We start from the raw sequence: 13,846 nt of genomic DNA, 5'->3' as shown, positions 1-13,846 counted from the left end.
AGAGGCAAGTCAGCTCGCAACAACTGTCATCTAATATTGACTAAAATCAAAACAATGAGCAATTAAAAACAAGAAAACATTAAAGAGTCTTCTCACAGTTCCGAGAAATTCAATTTCATCTACACATGTAGCTACAAGCTGACATCTTGTTTATACAAAACAATCAAAACCGAACGGAACAGTTTCAAAATATGAGCAGACTCCTAATAAGCACCTTAGAGGCCACAGACCAGAACACTGGGCGGCTAATAGAAACAACAGTGATTGATGGGTGTTAGGGGTTACGGGAGTATCCGAAATTCAAAGTGCGCACTTCACTGGCCTAACAAATTCAGGTAGGCCATCAGCAGATCCACTTTGGCTGCAGTTTTACCTGAAATTTTTTCCGAGAATTACTAAAAGTAAATTTCCTTTGAAATAGTAGACCATTATAAATGGATTTTATGCCCTCTTTTAGAGAAGAAGTAATTAGTCAAAAACTTGTTTGGTAAGCTAATTTTATTGTCTGCCATTAATACAATTATTTCAAAATAAAAATAATTGCAATAATACTGTTCAAGTAATCAATCGTTTATCTAAATGGTATTAGATATGGTAAACTAATTACAATGATTGTATATGTACATATATTTTAATTTTAGTCAGTCAACCTAACTTTTTTTTTAATAGATACGGGGTACAGTCTTCAAATCCCTGAGATGCTCTGTTCCAATGTGTAATTAAAACATTTTATTTTATTAATTTGAGGTAAAGAAGTTTGAATATTTGAATAATTTGAATTTGAATAATTGCTATTTTAATTATTGCTATAATCCAATTCAATCTAAGCTATTACAATTACATTTTTTTAGATATAGTTGCATAGATCCCACAAATATTTTTTTCTAGTTAATAAAAATTAATTTGACTGTTCAGTAAAATCCATAAAATGTATCTCCATACTTTCTTGAATATTATGTTACTAGTTGGCACTTTCACAAATTATTCGGACCTCCAACCACCCGCATCGTACATAGGTATACCCGACTTCAAAGCGTCCCCAAAAGTTCTCTCCGTTCTCCCAAGCCGAGCTCCCAAAGCTTCTCCGATCTCCAGGCGCTGACGTCGGCAGAGGCAGAGGCAGTGGCAGAGGCATCGACCGAGGCAGCGGCAGAGCAGCTTATAAATACCAGATGCTCGGCGTTCTTGGGCAGTTAGTTTTAAACTGCGACTTGTAGCGGCAACATCGTCGGATCAAGCAACCTTTTACCAATTCGTGAGTGCCTGTGCTGAGTGCTTTGGTTATTTTTATTTTTGTAGTCTCGGTAGCTGATTGCTGGAGCCAGGAGCCAGAGACATTTGATAATTGAGTGTGTGCCAATTTTCGTAAAACAAGACAATTGACAATAATTACATGTGAGTGGCAGCACATTCGCAATTAATGCGTGGAGACAGTGGAAAAGTTTCTTCTTCGGCCGTCGCTCTCACTCCCAAAATCAGTCACCTACATACGCGAGTGCACCGCTGCGTGGAAAACCTGTATTTTCTGGTCTCCGCTGGCCGCCCCAGCTGTTTCCACCGTGCAGTGAAAATTTCTCGGATCCATCCAGCCATTCAGCTCCCTTGATTATAGCAACTTTCAGCGTGTCTCATTTCTGTTCCCCGCACTTAGCTCCCAACTGAGGCTCAAGATTGTGATACCAAACATGCTACGGCTGTGGGCGTGCCTGCTCCTCCTGGGATCCATCCAGATCCAGGCGGTTCCATTCTACGGCGAGTGAGTATAGACCACACACTTTTTTTCGTGCTGTGTAAGCGTTCGTTTCATGCACATTTCACGTAGTTTGAGTTGTTTACGTTGCGGGTTTGTTGGTAACCATACATCGACATCTTCTGATAAGGCATGAACTATATGTTTAATGTTATCGGAACACATTCGAAAAGCTAAGAATGCCTGTACACTTAATGGGTTCCTAAAAAAAAAAACATTTAAAACTTATTTAAAAACAAAAAAAATGAATTAAACCCATACCATATATCATTGAATCATTTGAAAAAATGTAATAGAATCAATTTTTTTTAATTTTAATTGCTAGATTACCTTTTGTTAATTTGAAGTGCCTTTAAAGTACTTAATTAGCTTTAATTACCCAATTCAAAATTTGTTCATCAATCACAAACAAAAACAAATAATGACTAACTAGATTCCTAAATTGAATCGATAAATAATATCACTAAAACAATATTGACATGCAAATGACACATCCAAGAACATAAACTATAATACAACTATATATAAATAAATTTTTAGTCACTAAGTTGTAAGGGTTCCACACTAACTGCGAACTATAATCGCTGATGTTAGTTGCTTAAGACCTGTAGTACCCATACTGGTAGATTTCCCCTACGCTTTATTATTAGTAAGCCCGTCCCAATAAACAATACGTTGAATTCCAGTTCAAGCTCCGATGCTGAATTCGAGGACTCGGCGGAATCTTCTCCCGAATCCTCTGATAAGTCCAGGTGAACTATAAGTAAACCCAGCACCCTAACTGCCGACTCCCATCATTCCCCAGTAGACTATTCCAGATTCACAACTACTTACCAAAGCAAACACACAAACAAAGAAGTCTACAAGTGAAACAACTTTAAAATTCTTTTCGAGTCTCAATATTTAGTCGCGTAAGCATATTATACGAGCCCAATGACACCTCATAAAAGTTGGTTAATACCGGGTTCAGTGTTTTTATGACATTTCCAATCTCAGACAGCGAGCCCTGTTTGTTCTTGGAGAAATTTTCGCCCGCTAAACGAAACTGCAAATAAAGTTGACCGAAATGTGGCTTATGTTGGTGGAGGCGGAAAGGGGCGAAAGGGAGCTGAAAAAGCTAAAAAGTTCCCCTTAGAAAGAAAGTCCAAAGCCCGGCGCGAGTATTGACCTCAATTGATAAACCTAAAACTGAAACTGTTGAGTCGAAGAGATTGTCTGACTGTTCCCCATCGAACTCGGTTCTTCGGCACAATTGGGAACGTAAAAAGGCCACGATCAGAGTCTTTGCTGTCTTGCATTTATCTTATTTTTGCGAAAGATACTGCATCGCAAGAGAACAATGTGCAACCTAAGTGGGGCAACACCGCGGGACTTGGGCAACCTCAACATCCACATCCACATCTTCTTCCTCTGATCTCCGATCTTCCGAGCCGCGCCACACTCGACTGACTTTGCAACCTTTGAGTTCAGGCCGCCGGAGGGCTCATTTTTGACACAATTCTTGAACGGTTTTGGCCCTGAAAGCAATTGACATTTGACACGGCATTAAGTGCCATTTTGTGGGCAGGTAATGCGCCGGCTAAAGACTACCCCAAAAACTGTATAATCTGCCCTCGAACTGGGTCACCCACAATTGGTTTTGTTTTTTGTCTCGCATTTCCCGCTTTTACGCTCTCGAAATGTTTTGATTCTGCCTGCCACGGCTGCGCTTTAATTAAATCAGGCAGCCATTTGGTTGGGCAGCCATAGCCATCTCTGCCCTCGGCGTAAACATTTCCCTGGAAGTCTCTGATTCATCACCGCCACCGGTCTGCCTTCGCTTTCAGTCCCTTCTGCTGGTCTGTGGCCAATGACTTTCGCTCTGGCTTCGAGCGGACAGAATTTAGTTTGTTTACAAATATCATTCGTTAAACAGATTGGTTATGCATTCTACCGCTATCAATGAAATGGTTGAACAGCGGAATACATTTGTAACATATTCATTAATCATTCATTTTGTGAATTTCATAAACTAAAAAGTCTAGAAAGGTGTTTCATAATTTATTGTACCGCATTATAGAATAAAATTGCCACATCAACGTACTCCAATGGTGATATACTTTTATATATTTAACATAAATGCATCAATGGTTGTAAAAAATGTTATATTTACAGTCCAAAAAGCTTTGTTTTTGATGTTCTCACAGTTGAAAAGCTGAGAATGGGTTTTTATCTAATGTTCCTAAAAACAACTTTAAGTTTATTTTGAAAATGTAAAATATTAACTTTTAGAATTCATCAGTTAATAAGCATTTATATTAAGAGTCCGAAAAGCTGTAAGGATACACAAATATTTGATTGCTTCAGAAAGTTAAAAACTAGAACACTCTTTATTTTTTTTTAAAACACTTTTTAACTTTTTTGTAAAGTTTTTATGTATTGTCTATTATAATGATCAGTTGATTAATGGACTTTAAAACGATTCAAGCTCAAGTGTTCTTACACTTCTCAAAATAAATCACAGAAATGATTTAAAGCAAATCTGACAAATGAAAAGTTAAAGAAAAAAGAGGCACTCATTCATCGGGCAAGTAGCCAATCCTCAATTCTGTACTGTCGGCTTTAATTGTCTGTATTTCTGGAATAACCAAGCCGATTGGAGCCCTTCCGATCACGTCCCGCCCGGATGAGTCACCTTAAGGCAGAACTCCAACCAGAAGAGAATCGGAGACACAGAAGTGCTAAATCTCAAAGTCAGCAAGCGCACAAATTGTTTACGTTTTGCCTTTACGGGCATTATAGTTTTATTATTTATTTCTTGCTAGTTTCGTTTTGTTTTTTCTCATTTAGCACTTATTATGAACTTTTTTTAATTAGCTCCCGCGAAGCGAATTTTAATGACCCGCAGCGGAAAAAAATTGTAAGTTGGCTAACGCTTCAGTCTTCATAGAAAGTGTCTGAGTCATTTTGTCTTGTTCAATATATATATAATATATACATCCCAGTCTAGATTTGGAATGCATTGGGAGACCCAGAAAAAAAACCGAAGTCCGTTGACATAAATCTCAGTTGATGGATGACAAGTGCAGGAACATTTCTCAAGTTTTGTTTGCCTCTTTTTCAGCGATTGTTTCGGCACTTAAAAAGTTATTTTCATTTGATTCAATATAGAGTTTGACTGGGAGGTGCTTAATATGCGGCTCAAGTAAATGCTGCGCAAAAAAAGCTAAACAATGAGCACGATCAGCATATATACTACACAAACTCAGGCATAGAGATATTTAGTTTTGTAGGGGTAGAGCTGAGCTTCTTTTTTATGTGAGGAAACAACGAAGGCATATGAATTATTGGGCCCCGGTTCCGTTTCGATTCGTTCCGCTCGCCATGGAATTTGCATGAAATGAACACACACATCGGCACACAACGAGCATACAGTAACACTAACCACATCACTCTACACCCACCACCCCACCGATCCACCGATATGCAGCTTTATGCCACACCTAACCCACCCATTGCCGCTGCATCGCAATCCGTTTGCGCCCCTGCCACTCGCACCACTCCAGCCACTAGATCCACTGCATGCCCAGGCCTCGCAGCGGATGGCGAGCGTCTGGAACGGCCCCGGCGGCCCTTCCCCGCTGGCCCAACAGCTCCACACCTCTCACCTGTTGCCACTATTCAGCAGCGAATTCGACACCGAGTTCGTGCCCCTGGAGCACCAGCAGTCGCCACAGGGTCGCCAGGAGGCGGGAGCCAGCGTCCCAGCTCAAACCCCAGCGGGTGTGGAACAGAAGCCCTTCAGTGAGTGGTGCAATATATGCCTTTTAATTTTATTTTATCATTTTCTTTCAAAAATATATAAAGTTAGGGTATAATAATCTTTTAATTTCATTTATTTTTGGGGCCAGACATGATGACCAAACCTTTTAAATGAATTCAATAATCGAATTAAATCTTATATTAAATCTGAATTAAAATCTAAAATTAAATCTAAAACGCGAAATATGGTACAAGAAGTTGCAAACATTTTTCAGCTTACAATTTTGTATCCAAAAAAATTTCTAGCTGCTATTGTCAGCTTAAAGTTTTTATAAGAAATAGTGTTTTTCATCTTTCTGCAAAGGTTTTCTTTAAGTTGAGGCTAAAAGAACCTATTTAATTTAATATTTAATTTTTGTTCAATATAAAGTTGTGGCTTAAGATAGGTATACAAAATAAATCATACTTTTGTTTTTTATTTCAAGTCCGTTTAAATACAAAAAAATTATACACTTAAAAAAAAAAAAATATTCTTATACAGTGTGCCAAAAAAGTTTACGAGCATTTAATATGAAGTTTCAGTGCAAAGTGTACTTTAATTTTTTTGCCTCTTTATATTATATTTGTATTATTTTGAGGCACACAATTACAATGTATTTTTAGTTTATTATTTAATGACATTAAGAAGTGGTTTTAATTGAGTTTCTTCATTTCGCAGATGTGGATACCATAACCACGGATGTGAATGCACCGAATCCGGCCATATTCTTCCAGCAGTCGTTCCCCTTCTTTGGCAATGAGTTCTTCAATTCGTTTGGCGGCTTCGGCTTTGGCGCTGCCCAGGAGCCCTGGTGGAAGGGGTAAGTACCATCGATCAAGAATTTACGCCTCCTCTTAATGGCTGAAAACTTCCCCGGTTATGGTCAGTAATTTCGCGTCTTTCCTAATCACCACACTCGAGTGATTCTGGGACTGGCTTCGCCGTTCTTGGCATTTGGCAATTAAGAGAGCACAATGTCAAGTTCATTCGACCTATTAAATATGATTGTATAACGTATTGTGTCTTCAATAGTATTCTTTAATTGTGTAAAGTTGGCTGGCTTATCGCCATTGTGGGGGCAATCGAGCATATCAATTAAATAGTAAATACTTAAATAATTTTCCATCTATGATTGGTGCCAGCTGAGGCTGCTAAACATTTCTAGGGCTTGATTGTTGCTTTGATTAATTGCCAAGCAGCTGGGCACTGTATATAAGAAAAGTGAATGAATATATGGTGCTTATTGTATTGGATAAGTGCACGAATATATAGTTTGTAGAGCCGAGCTTGCACTTTTCTAAATTGTGAAATCAACTCGTCGCCGTTTTTGCAGTGAGCGATGAACTCGTTGTTGTGGGCATAGTAAAATGAAAGTAAGAGATGTGGCAAATTGAAAAATTAGCTGCATAAAAACCTATATACGTAGATACGTATATCTATGGTTCAGTGGGAAATTTCTAAAAAATTACGCGCACAATGAGTTCGCATTCAAAAACCAAAATACAAGTCTCATCGTCCCCATAATTGAATTGATGGACTGGCAAAGCTGTTAATCCAACACACGAACGCAATTATATAGAAGTGTGTTTGTATAGTATAACTATGCTTTCTATGAGGGATTATTGTGCAAATCCATTTGGCAAACACTCGGTTAGCGAGTGCTGATGAACCGACTGATATACGTATATATGCCTTGGACACAGTTTGATTGATTTCGAAGATATGGGTATGAAAGTATACGTGCCTATATAGGGTTGGTGCAGAATTATAGGCACATGGTACATTGACATTTCGATTTGCACGTCTGATATATAACTAACTCATTAGCATTGAAATTGTAGGTTTGCCTAGAGAAGCGTATAAAAAGAATTTCTAGAAAAATTAGCAACGGGAATACTTGTACTTAATAACGAAATAAATACGAATATACTCAAATTGTAATCTTTTATATGTTCAATATTTAAGCAGTCCATTTTAATTATTTAAATTACGCAATAAAGTTTTTCTTAAATCATTGACTAACGCAACAAAAATATGAATGTACTTGTAGTGTTAGGATGTTATTAAATGAATATACATATATATATTTATTTATGCAACTTTATTAGCCACTTTCCAAATCTCCTAAACTAAAATCAACAAAGGATAATATCCAGAAAAGTTTTATTTAATTTATTGATTTTTCTTAACACCAACTGAAAATAGTAGACTCTTATGTGCTTAGAAACCAATGATTCAATCAAAGCTCAATTTGAAGCCATGTACCAGTGATCCGTTCGACTTCCCCAAAGATTACCACAACAAATGATTAACCAATAACCAATTTTTCGCTTTGGCCAGCCCCAATGTGTGCACCGAGAAGGAGGAAGACGAGACCGTGGCCACTGAGACGGAGGCTGAAGAAACAGTGGACACCTTTGGCCAGGAACGTGATGGCGTTACCAATGTGGTGCGATCCCCACTCTTTGGCCAGTTCCAGTTCAGCGTGAACTCCTGCGCCGAGAAGCCCAACAAGCACGTCTGCACAAAGATGTAAGCGGACTACGGGGGAATTACCAAACATTGAATGTTGATTGAACATTTCCCCCCTTTCAGCGTTAATCAAAACGGCAAGAAGAAAACGCTGACGCTGACCCGCCAGTGCTGCTACGGATATGGACGCCCCAGGAACGCCGATTTCACAACGCCCTGCGAGAAGATCGACATCAAGGACGTGGAAGCCACGGCCAGTGACATGGGTGCCAAGCAGTTCCTCGAGAGCGCCCGCACCGCCGGCGAGCTGGCCGAGATGCTGGGCGGAGGCAGTGGCAAGAAGGTGACCCTTTTCGTGCCCAACGATGCGGCCTTCTTGGAGTACCGCGGTCACCACCAGCAGGAGAACGTGAGTAACCCTTTAGTCATTATAAAGTTTGCTTGTCAATGTCGGGACTTTGAAGATAATGACACACTGATACCAAAATAGAAAAGAAAAAAAATATCTGGCTAATGAGTTAAAAATTTTAGTTTAAATATTTAAATTAAATATTATTACTAATAATATTAATTCATTGTATTAAGTGTTATGCTTTTAAAATTTAGTTAATGTAGAAAATATTAGATTACAAACATTTTTTTTCTATTTGATTTAAGATAGCTATGACTTACATTTAAATTACATTTTCAGACAAACTGCAACGGATAAAAATCCAACCGAAAAATATTTAAATTGAACACAAAATACTTGCAATACTAGGTTTCTTTTAACAGTGTAAACAAATTTTGAGAAACCATATATTAACATATTAACTCTGTAAAACGCAAACTTTCGTTTGAGATTTAATCTGTTTTGCATAAATACCTTGGTGTATGGTATATACATACATTCTTGTCTTTTTCAATTAAGTTAAAATTTTGCTTTTAAAAATTTGAGCCGAATTTGAAAATTTCTGAGTCGTCCTCAAAAATAACACTTCGGGTAACATTTTGATATCCTGCTTAATTTAATTTTAAGTTTTTAAAAATACAAATTTATTTAAGTTTGTAAATTTTTAAATGTTTTTTAAGCAAATGGCCTTTGAACAAAAATTACTAATTTAAGGATATTTCTTGAGCGCACGAACTGACTGAACAAATGATTAAGCTAGCAAATGCAATATATTAACTCTTCAATTTTTTTATACCAGAATGTTGAAGATGCCAAGACCGAGGCTTCCAAGCCTTCCATCTACAAACTGCACGCAGTTCTCGGTGAAGTGCAGCTGGAGGATGTGCCCAACGAGAAGCTGCTGCAGACGGAGCTGCCCGACCAGAGGATTCGCATCAACAGCTACCAGCTGCCGGCGGCTTTGGGCCTGGAGCCCTACCGCTATGCCGCCAACTGTGTGCCCATCGAGAAGCACGACAAGCTGTCGGAGCAGGCCCTCGTCCACACCCTGGGCGGAGTGCTGAAGCCGCTGACCAAGAACATAATGGACATCATCAGGGAGCGGGCGGACATGTCCATCATGCGCACCGTCCTGGAGAAGACCAATCTGCGTGCCATGCTGGAGGATGACAAGCCGGTGACCATCTTCGTGCCCACGGACGCCGCCTTCGACAAATTGGAACCACATCTGCGTCGTGCTCTCAAGGAGGGTCGTGGCTGTGCCTCGAGTAAGTTTTGGGTAGAAATATGTTCACAATTAGTTGATGTAAGTAAACGTGCCTTTTCTTAAACCCTAGACATTCTGAAGAACCACTTGCTGGACCTCACCTTCTGCTCGCTGGCCACTGTTCCGGGTGCCAAGACGACTGCCTACAATCTGCTGGGAGAGCCCCTGCTCCTGAACCGCACCCAACTCTCTGCGAATCAGACTGGACCCGCTCCTATCTACATCAATAATCTGGCCAAAATCATAGACGCCGACATCATGGGCACCAATGGTGTCCTGCACGTGATCGACACCATCCTGCCCACGGAGTCTGCGCTGCCCATGACATCGCTGATGTCGCAGAAGAACCTGACCATCTTCCAGCGCCTGCTGGAGGCCTCCGGCTTTGATGATCAGTTCGATGATCTGGACAACGTGACCATTTTCGCACCCACTGACAAGGCTCTGCAGCACACGGAGTGGGCCCGCATGCTGGAGGAGCAGCCGGAGCTGCTGAACCACAATTTGGATCTGCTGGAGTTCCTTAACTACCATGTGGTCAAGCCCATGATTAAGACCTGTGACCTCTCCGAGAAATCGTTGCCCACCGTGGCGGGATCCAGTGTGCGTCTGAACCTCTACTCCACGCATGCCCTCTTCTCGGACGTAATGAACCGTGCCACGGTCAACTGCGCTCGTCTGGTGCACTTCGACGACGAGAGCTGTGGTTCCGTGCTCCATCAGGTGGATCGTGCCCTGGCGCCACCCAAGAACGTAAGTCCTGAGTTGGTTTCCCTGATCAGACCCGTTTATAACTTGGTTTAATTTCGTGCAGAACATGCTCAAGCTTCTGGAGGCTAATCCCAACTACAGCAAATTCCTGGAACTGGTGCGCAAGGCTAATCTTACCCAGCTGCTGTCCAACAATTCGAGGAGTCTCACTCTGCTGGTGCCCAAGAACGATGTCTTCGAGGAGCTGAGCGAGTCGGGCGAGGGCTCCAAGCCCTCCGATCCCATGGCCCTGGTCAAGACCCACATCGTGGAGGACGTGGTCTGCTGCGCCGGCATTATACCCACCAACTGGCCATTTGTCCGCTCCATCGAGTCCATCTCCGGCCAGCACCTGCGCATCACCCGCGACCGCCGTCCCAAGATCGAGAATGCCGGCGTCACCAAGTGCGATGTGGTGGCCACCAATGGCATCCTGCACGAGATCAACGACATCATCGTGCCTCGGCCCCAGCGCCAGCAGCAGCGACCCCAGCTGATCCCCCCCGGAGCTGGCTATCAGCCCCAGGGCGACTTCGACGTCTTCTTCTGAGCGGTGCGCGTCCCTATCTCATGCATATGATATATAAACATATATTTATACTTACTCTTAACGATTTGTCAATTGATTGGAAGCCACAACAAGCTCAGAATCTTCTCTGATAAATAAAATAAATAGTATTAAAAACAAATGAACTGACTTTGAGATACCCGGTACTCACTACAATAATGTTGCACACCTAGAAGGCTATGGATTTTATAACTTTTTTCACCTTGCTTAAATTTCTCCAATCGCAGAACATACTGTAGCTGCTGATCATTAATATATGTATTTATAGTCACAGCCTAAGAATTTAAGTTATTATCATATGGAAATGGCAACTAAAATTAATTTGGAAGCCACTTTTAAACGGTTTGTTTATATTTTCGTGAAGCCCAAACTATAAAAAAATAAGACAAATATTTATCTTTGGTATAATATTTTTAAATATTTTTAAAAAAAGAGTGATTTAAACAACTGCACAAAAAAATAAGATTTTAAAAACATTTTTATTTCAATACAAAGTTAGGATGGCTTAAAAAAATCGTTCTCATTAAATCCTTTACTACAATACATTGAAAAGTTAATTTCAACGAATTATAAGCTGCTTTCAATTTTTTTATAAAACTAAAAAATATCAATGATTTTTAAACCTCATTTTTTTATTGGTAAAATCATTTTACATTTTTTGCACTGCTACAATATTGACTGCAGCTTTATGGACCACTACGAGTGTCAGGTACGTAATAAAGAGAATGTGTTCTCTTCCAATGCTTATCATGAAGAGAAGCTTGCTAAGAGAGTGAAATCTAATACATATTGGAACACTGTTATACCCCACAGTTCTTATCTATGACTGAAAATTCGCAGCTCAGAGCGTATAAAAGGGAAGCACTGCTTTGAGCTTGAGCTAATTGAGCTTGTTATTTGAATAGTAGAAGATGTCAGGATCATTGCCAGCCACCTTTGTCAAGGGCTTCCATGATGAGGAGCAGGTGCGTCGAATGGAGTACCGGCCATTGGGTTCCACGGGTCTGCGAGTCTCTAAAATTGCCCTCGGTGGTGCCACCCTGTCCAATCTCTTTTACAACGACTTTGATCGGGAGGAGGGGATTCGCACGGTGCGTGAGGCCATTAGGTCCGGTATCAATTATATAGACACCGCTCCCCTCTATGGCAGATCGGAGGAGCTGCTCGGCCAGGCTCTAAAGGATGTGCCCCGAGAGGCGTACTACATAGCCACTAAAGTGGCGCGATACGAGTTAAATCCGGCCGAGATGTTCAACTATACGGGTGCCAAAGCCAGGGAGAGTGTAAAGCGTAGTCTGGAGCTTCTTGGGTTGGATCAAGTGGACATTCTGCAGGTGGGTTTCAGTCAGTCGGCTTGTAAGTTGTTCAACTTATTTGACATACACTTGGGCAGGTTCACGACGTCGATGCCGCACCCAGTCTGGATATGGTACTGAACGAAACTATTCCCGTCCTGGAGGAGTACGTGGCAGCGGGAAAGGCCAGATTTATCGGCATCACCGCCTACGATGTGGACGTCCTGAAGGAGTGCGCCGAACGGGGCAAGGGTCGCATCCAGGTGGTGCTCAACTATGCCCGCTACACCCTGCTGGACAACACGCTGCTGCGGCACATGAAGGCCTTCCAGGAGCTGGGCGTGGGCGTTGTCTGTGCCGCCGCCCACGCGCTGGGACTCCTTAGCAACGCCGGTCCGCAGGGCTGGCATCCGGGAAGTCCCGAACTCCAGGCACTCGGCAAACGGGGAGCAGAAATCTGCCGGCAGAGGAACGTGGAGCTGGGCAAACTGGCCATGTACTACACCATGCAACTCGATGGGGCGGCCACCTTTCTCATCGGCATCCCCAACCGCCAGCTACTGCGGATCAACTTGGATGCGGTCTTCGATGGACTCACCTCCCATGAACAGGAAGTGCTGCAATACCTGCGCGAAAAGTAAGTTGGCCAGCAACTGGTTCAGCTGAACAGGGAACGGGAACTGTGCAAGTCGAATTTGGTGTTAGCAATTGCATCACGGGCACGAACTTGGCCTCAGCCTGGCCAAACTGGTTGGTGGCTATCCACTCGCCATTCGCCAAAATACATGTTTCTCTTTTTCTGCCTTTGTTTCAGCGTTTTTACCAAGTCCTATAGCTGGGGATCCACATTATCCACTGTTAACAAGTTCAAGTGAGTGGTCACTCCAAATGGGCAATCGAACTTGAGCTCCAAAAACCAAGGAAAACATCGGAAATACAGGAAAAACTGAGTTAAGTGAATTGTTAAAGAACATGTTTTTAAAATTAAAATAAATAAAATAAATATCGCAGAAAATAATTCATTTCAGAATGAAACCGCATTTCTAAACACTTATTATTTACATATATGAACCTTGTATAATATGGGATAATACAAAAATCTTAAAAGATTTTCTCTACTCTATCGATGATTTAACAAAATTTTCTGAAGCAGGTACTGCAAATTTTAAGTATAATTTAATTAATATACAAATAACGTAACTTCTGTGTATGAATCTAAAATAAATAAATAATTTAGTTAAAATGATTTTTTTTAAATAAATAAAATAAATATCGCAGAAAATAATTAAGTTCAGAATGAAACCGCATTTCTAAACACTTATTATTTACATATATGAAATTTGTATAATATGGGATAATACAAAAATCTTAAAAGATTTTCTCTACTCTTTCGATGATTTAACAAAATTTTCTGAAGTAGGTACTGCAAATTTTAAGTATAATTTAATTAATATACAAATAACGTAACTTCTGTGTATGAATCTAAAATAAATAAATAATTTAGTTAAAATGATATTTTTTAAATAAAATATAAGCTTATGTATACCCACAGATCAGATCAAGTGGCTATAA

General features: G+C 40.6%; 2 protein-coding genes across 7 annotated transcripts; both read left to right on the top strand.

Moving 5' to 3' along the window:
• Positions 1 to 1,129: 1,129 nt before the first annotated feature.
• On the top strand, positions 1,130 to 11,084 carry LOC128254926 (periostin). Of its 6 annotated transcripts, none has more exons than XM_052984318.1 (10): positions 1,130 to 1,255; positions 1,652 to 1,756; positions 2,437 to 2,502; positions 5,418 to 5,533; positions 6,210 to 6,351; positions 7,872 to 8,063; positions 8,127 to 8,412; positions 9,194 to 9,662; positions 9,732 to 10,414; positions 10,476 to 11,084. In XM_052984318.1, exons 2-10 carry the CDS (start codon positions 1,686 to 1,688, stop codon positions 10,959 to 10,961), a joined length of 2,511 nt encoding a protein of 836 aa, XP_052840278.1. In that variant the 5' UTR covers positions 1,130 to 1,255; positions 1,652 to 1,685; the 3' UTR covers positions 10,962 to 11,084. The 6 variants fall into 6 exon arrangements, with proteins under 6 accessions (XP_052840278.1, XP_052840269.1, XP_052840306.1 ...); XM_052984309.1 differs by having other exon boundaries at positions 5,415 to 5,533; XM_052984346.1 differs by having other exon boundaries at positions 5,220 to 5,533.
• A 791-nt stretch (positions 11,085 to 11,875) lies between these two features.
• Positions 11,876 to 13,276, top strand: LOC128264959 (uncharacterized). The gene is made up of 3 exons (XM_053000704.1): positions 11,876 to 12,313; positions 12,373 to 12,911; positions 13,089 to 13,276. Exons 1-3 carry the CDS (start codon positions 11,891 to 11,893, stop codon positions 13,147 to 13,149), a joined length of 1,023 nt encoding a protein of 340 aa, XP_052856664.1. The 5' UTR covers positions 11,876 to 11,890; the 3' UTR covers positions 13,150 to 13,276.
• The last annotated feature ends 570 nt before the right edge of the window (positions 13,277 to 13,846 follow it).

This window comes from Drosophila gunungcola, chromosome 3R (genome assembly GCF_025200985.1).
Source record: "Drosophila gunungcola strain Sukarami chromosome 3R, Dgunungcola_SK_2, whole genome shotgun sequence".
NCBI classification, from domain to species: domain Eukaryota; kingdom Metazoa; phylum Arthropoda; class Insecta; order Diptera; family Drosophilidae; genus Drosophila; species Drosophila gunungcola.
The sequence above is the reverse complement of the archived record's forward strand: the minus strand, read 5'-3'. Positions and strand labels throughout refer to the sequence as shown.

Bases quoted from the DNA above. Each gene is read 5' to 3' on its own strand.
- LOC128254926 (XM_052984346.1), top strand. From the start codon at position 1,686: ATGCTACGGCTGTGGGCGTGCCTGCTCCTCCTGGGATCCATCCAGATC. The intron at 6,352-7,871 runs GTAAGTACCATC...CGCTTTGGCCAG, and splicing joins CAGGAGCCCTGGTGGAAGGG to CCCCAATGTGTGCACCGAGA. The intron at 10,415-10,475 runs GTAAGTCCTGAG...AATTTCGTGCAG, and splicing joins CCCTGGCGCCACCCAAGAAC to AACATGCTCAAGCTTCTGGA.
- LOC128264959 (XM_053000704.1), top strand. From the start codon at position 11,891: ATGTCAGGATCATTGCCAGCCACCTTTGTCAAGGGCTTCCATGATGAG. The intron at 12,314-12,372 runs GTGGGTTTCAGT...ACACTTGGGCAG, and splicing joins ATCAAGTGGACATTCTGCAG to GTTCACGACGTCGATGCCGC. The intron at 12,912-13,088 runs GTAAGTTGGCCA...CCTTTGTTTCAG, and splicing joins CTGCAATACCTGCGCGAAAA to CGTTTTTACCAAGTCCTATA.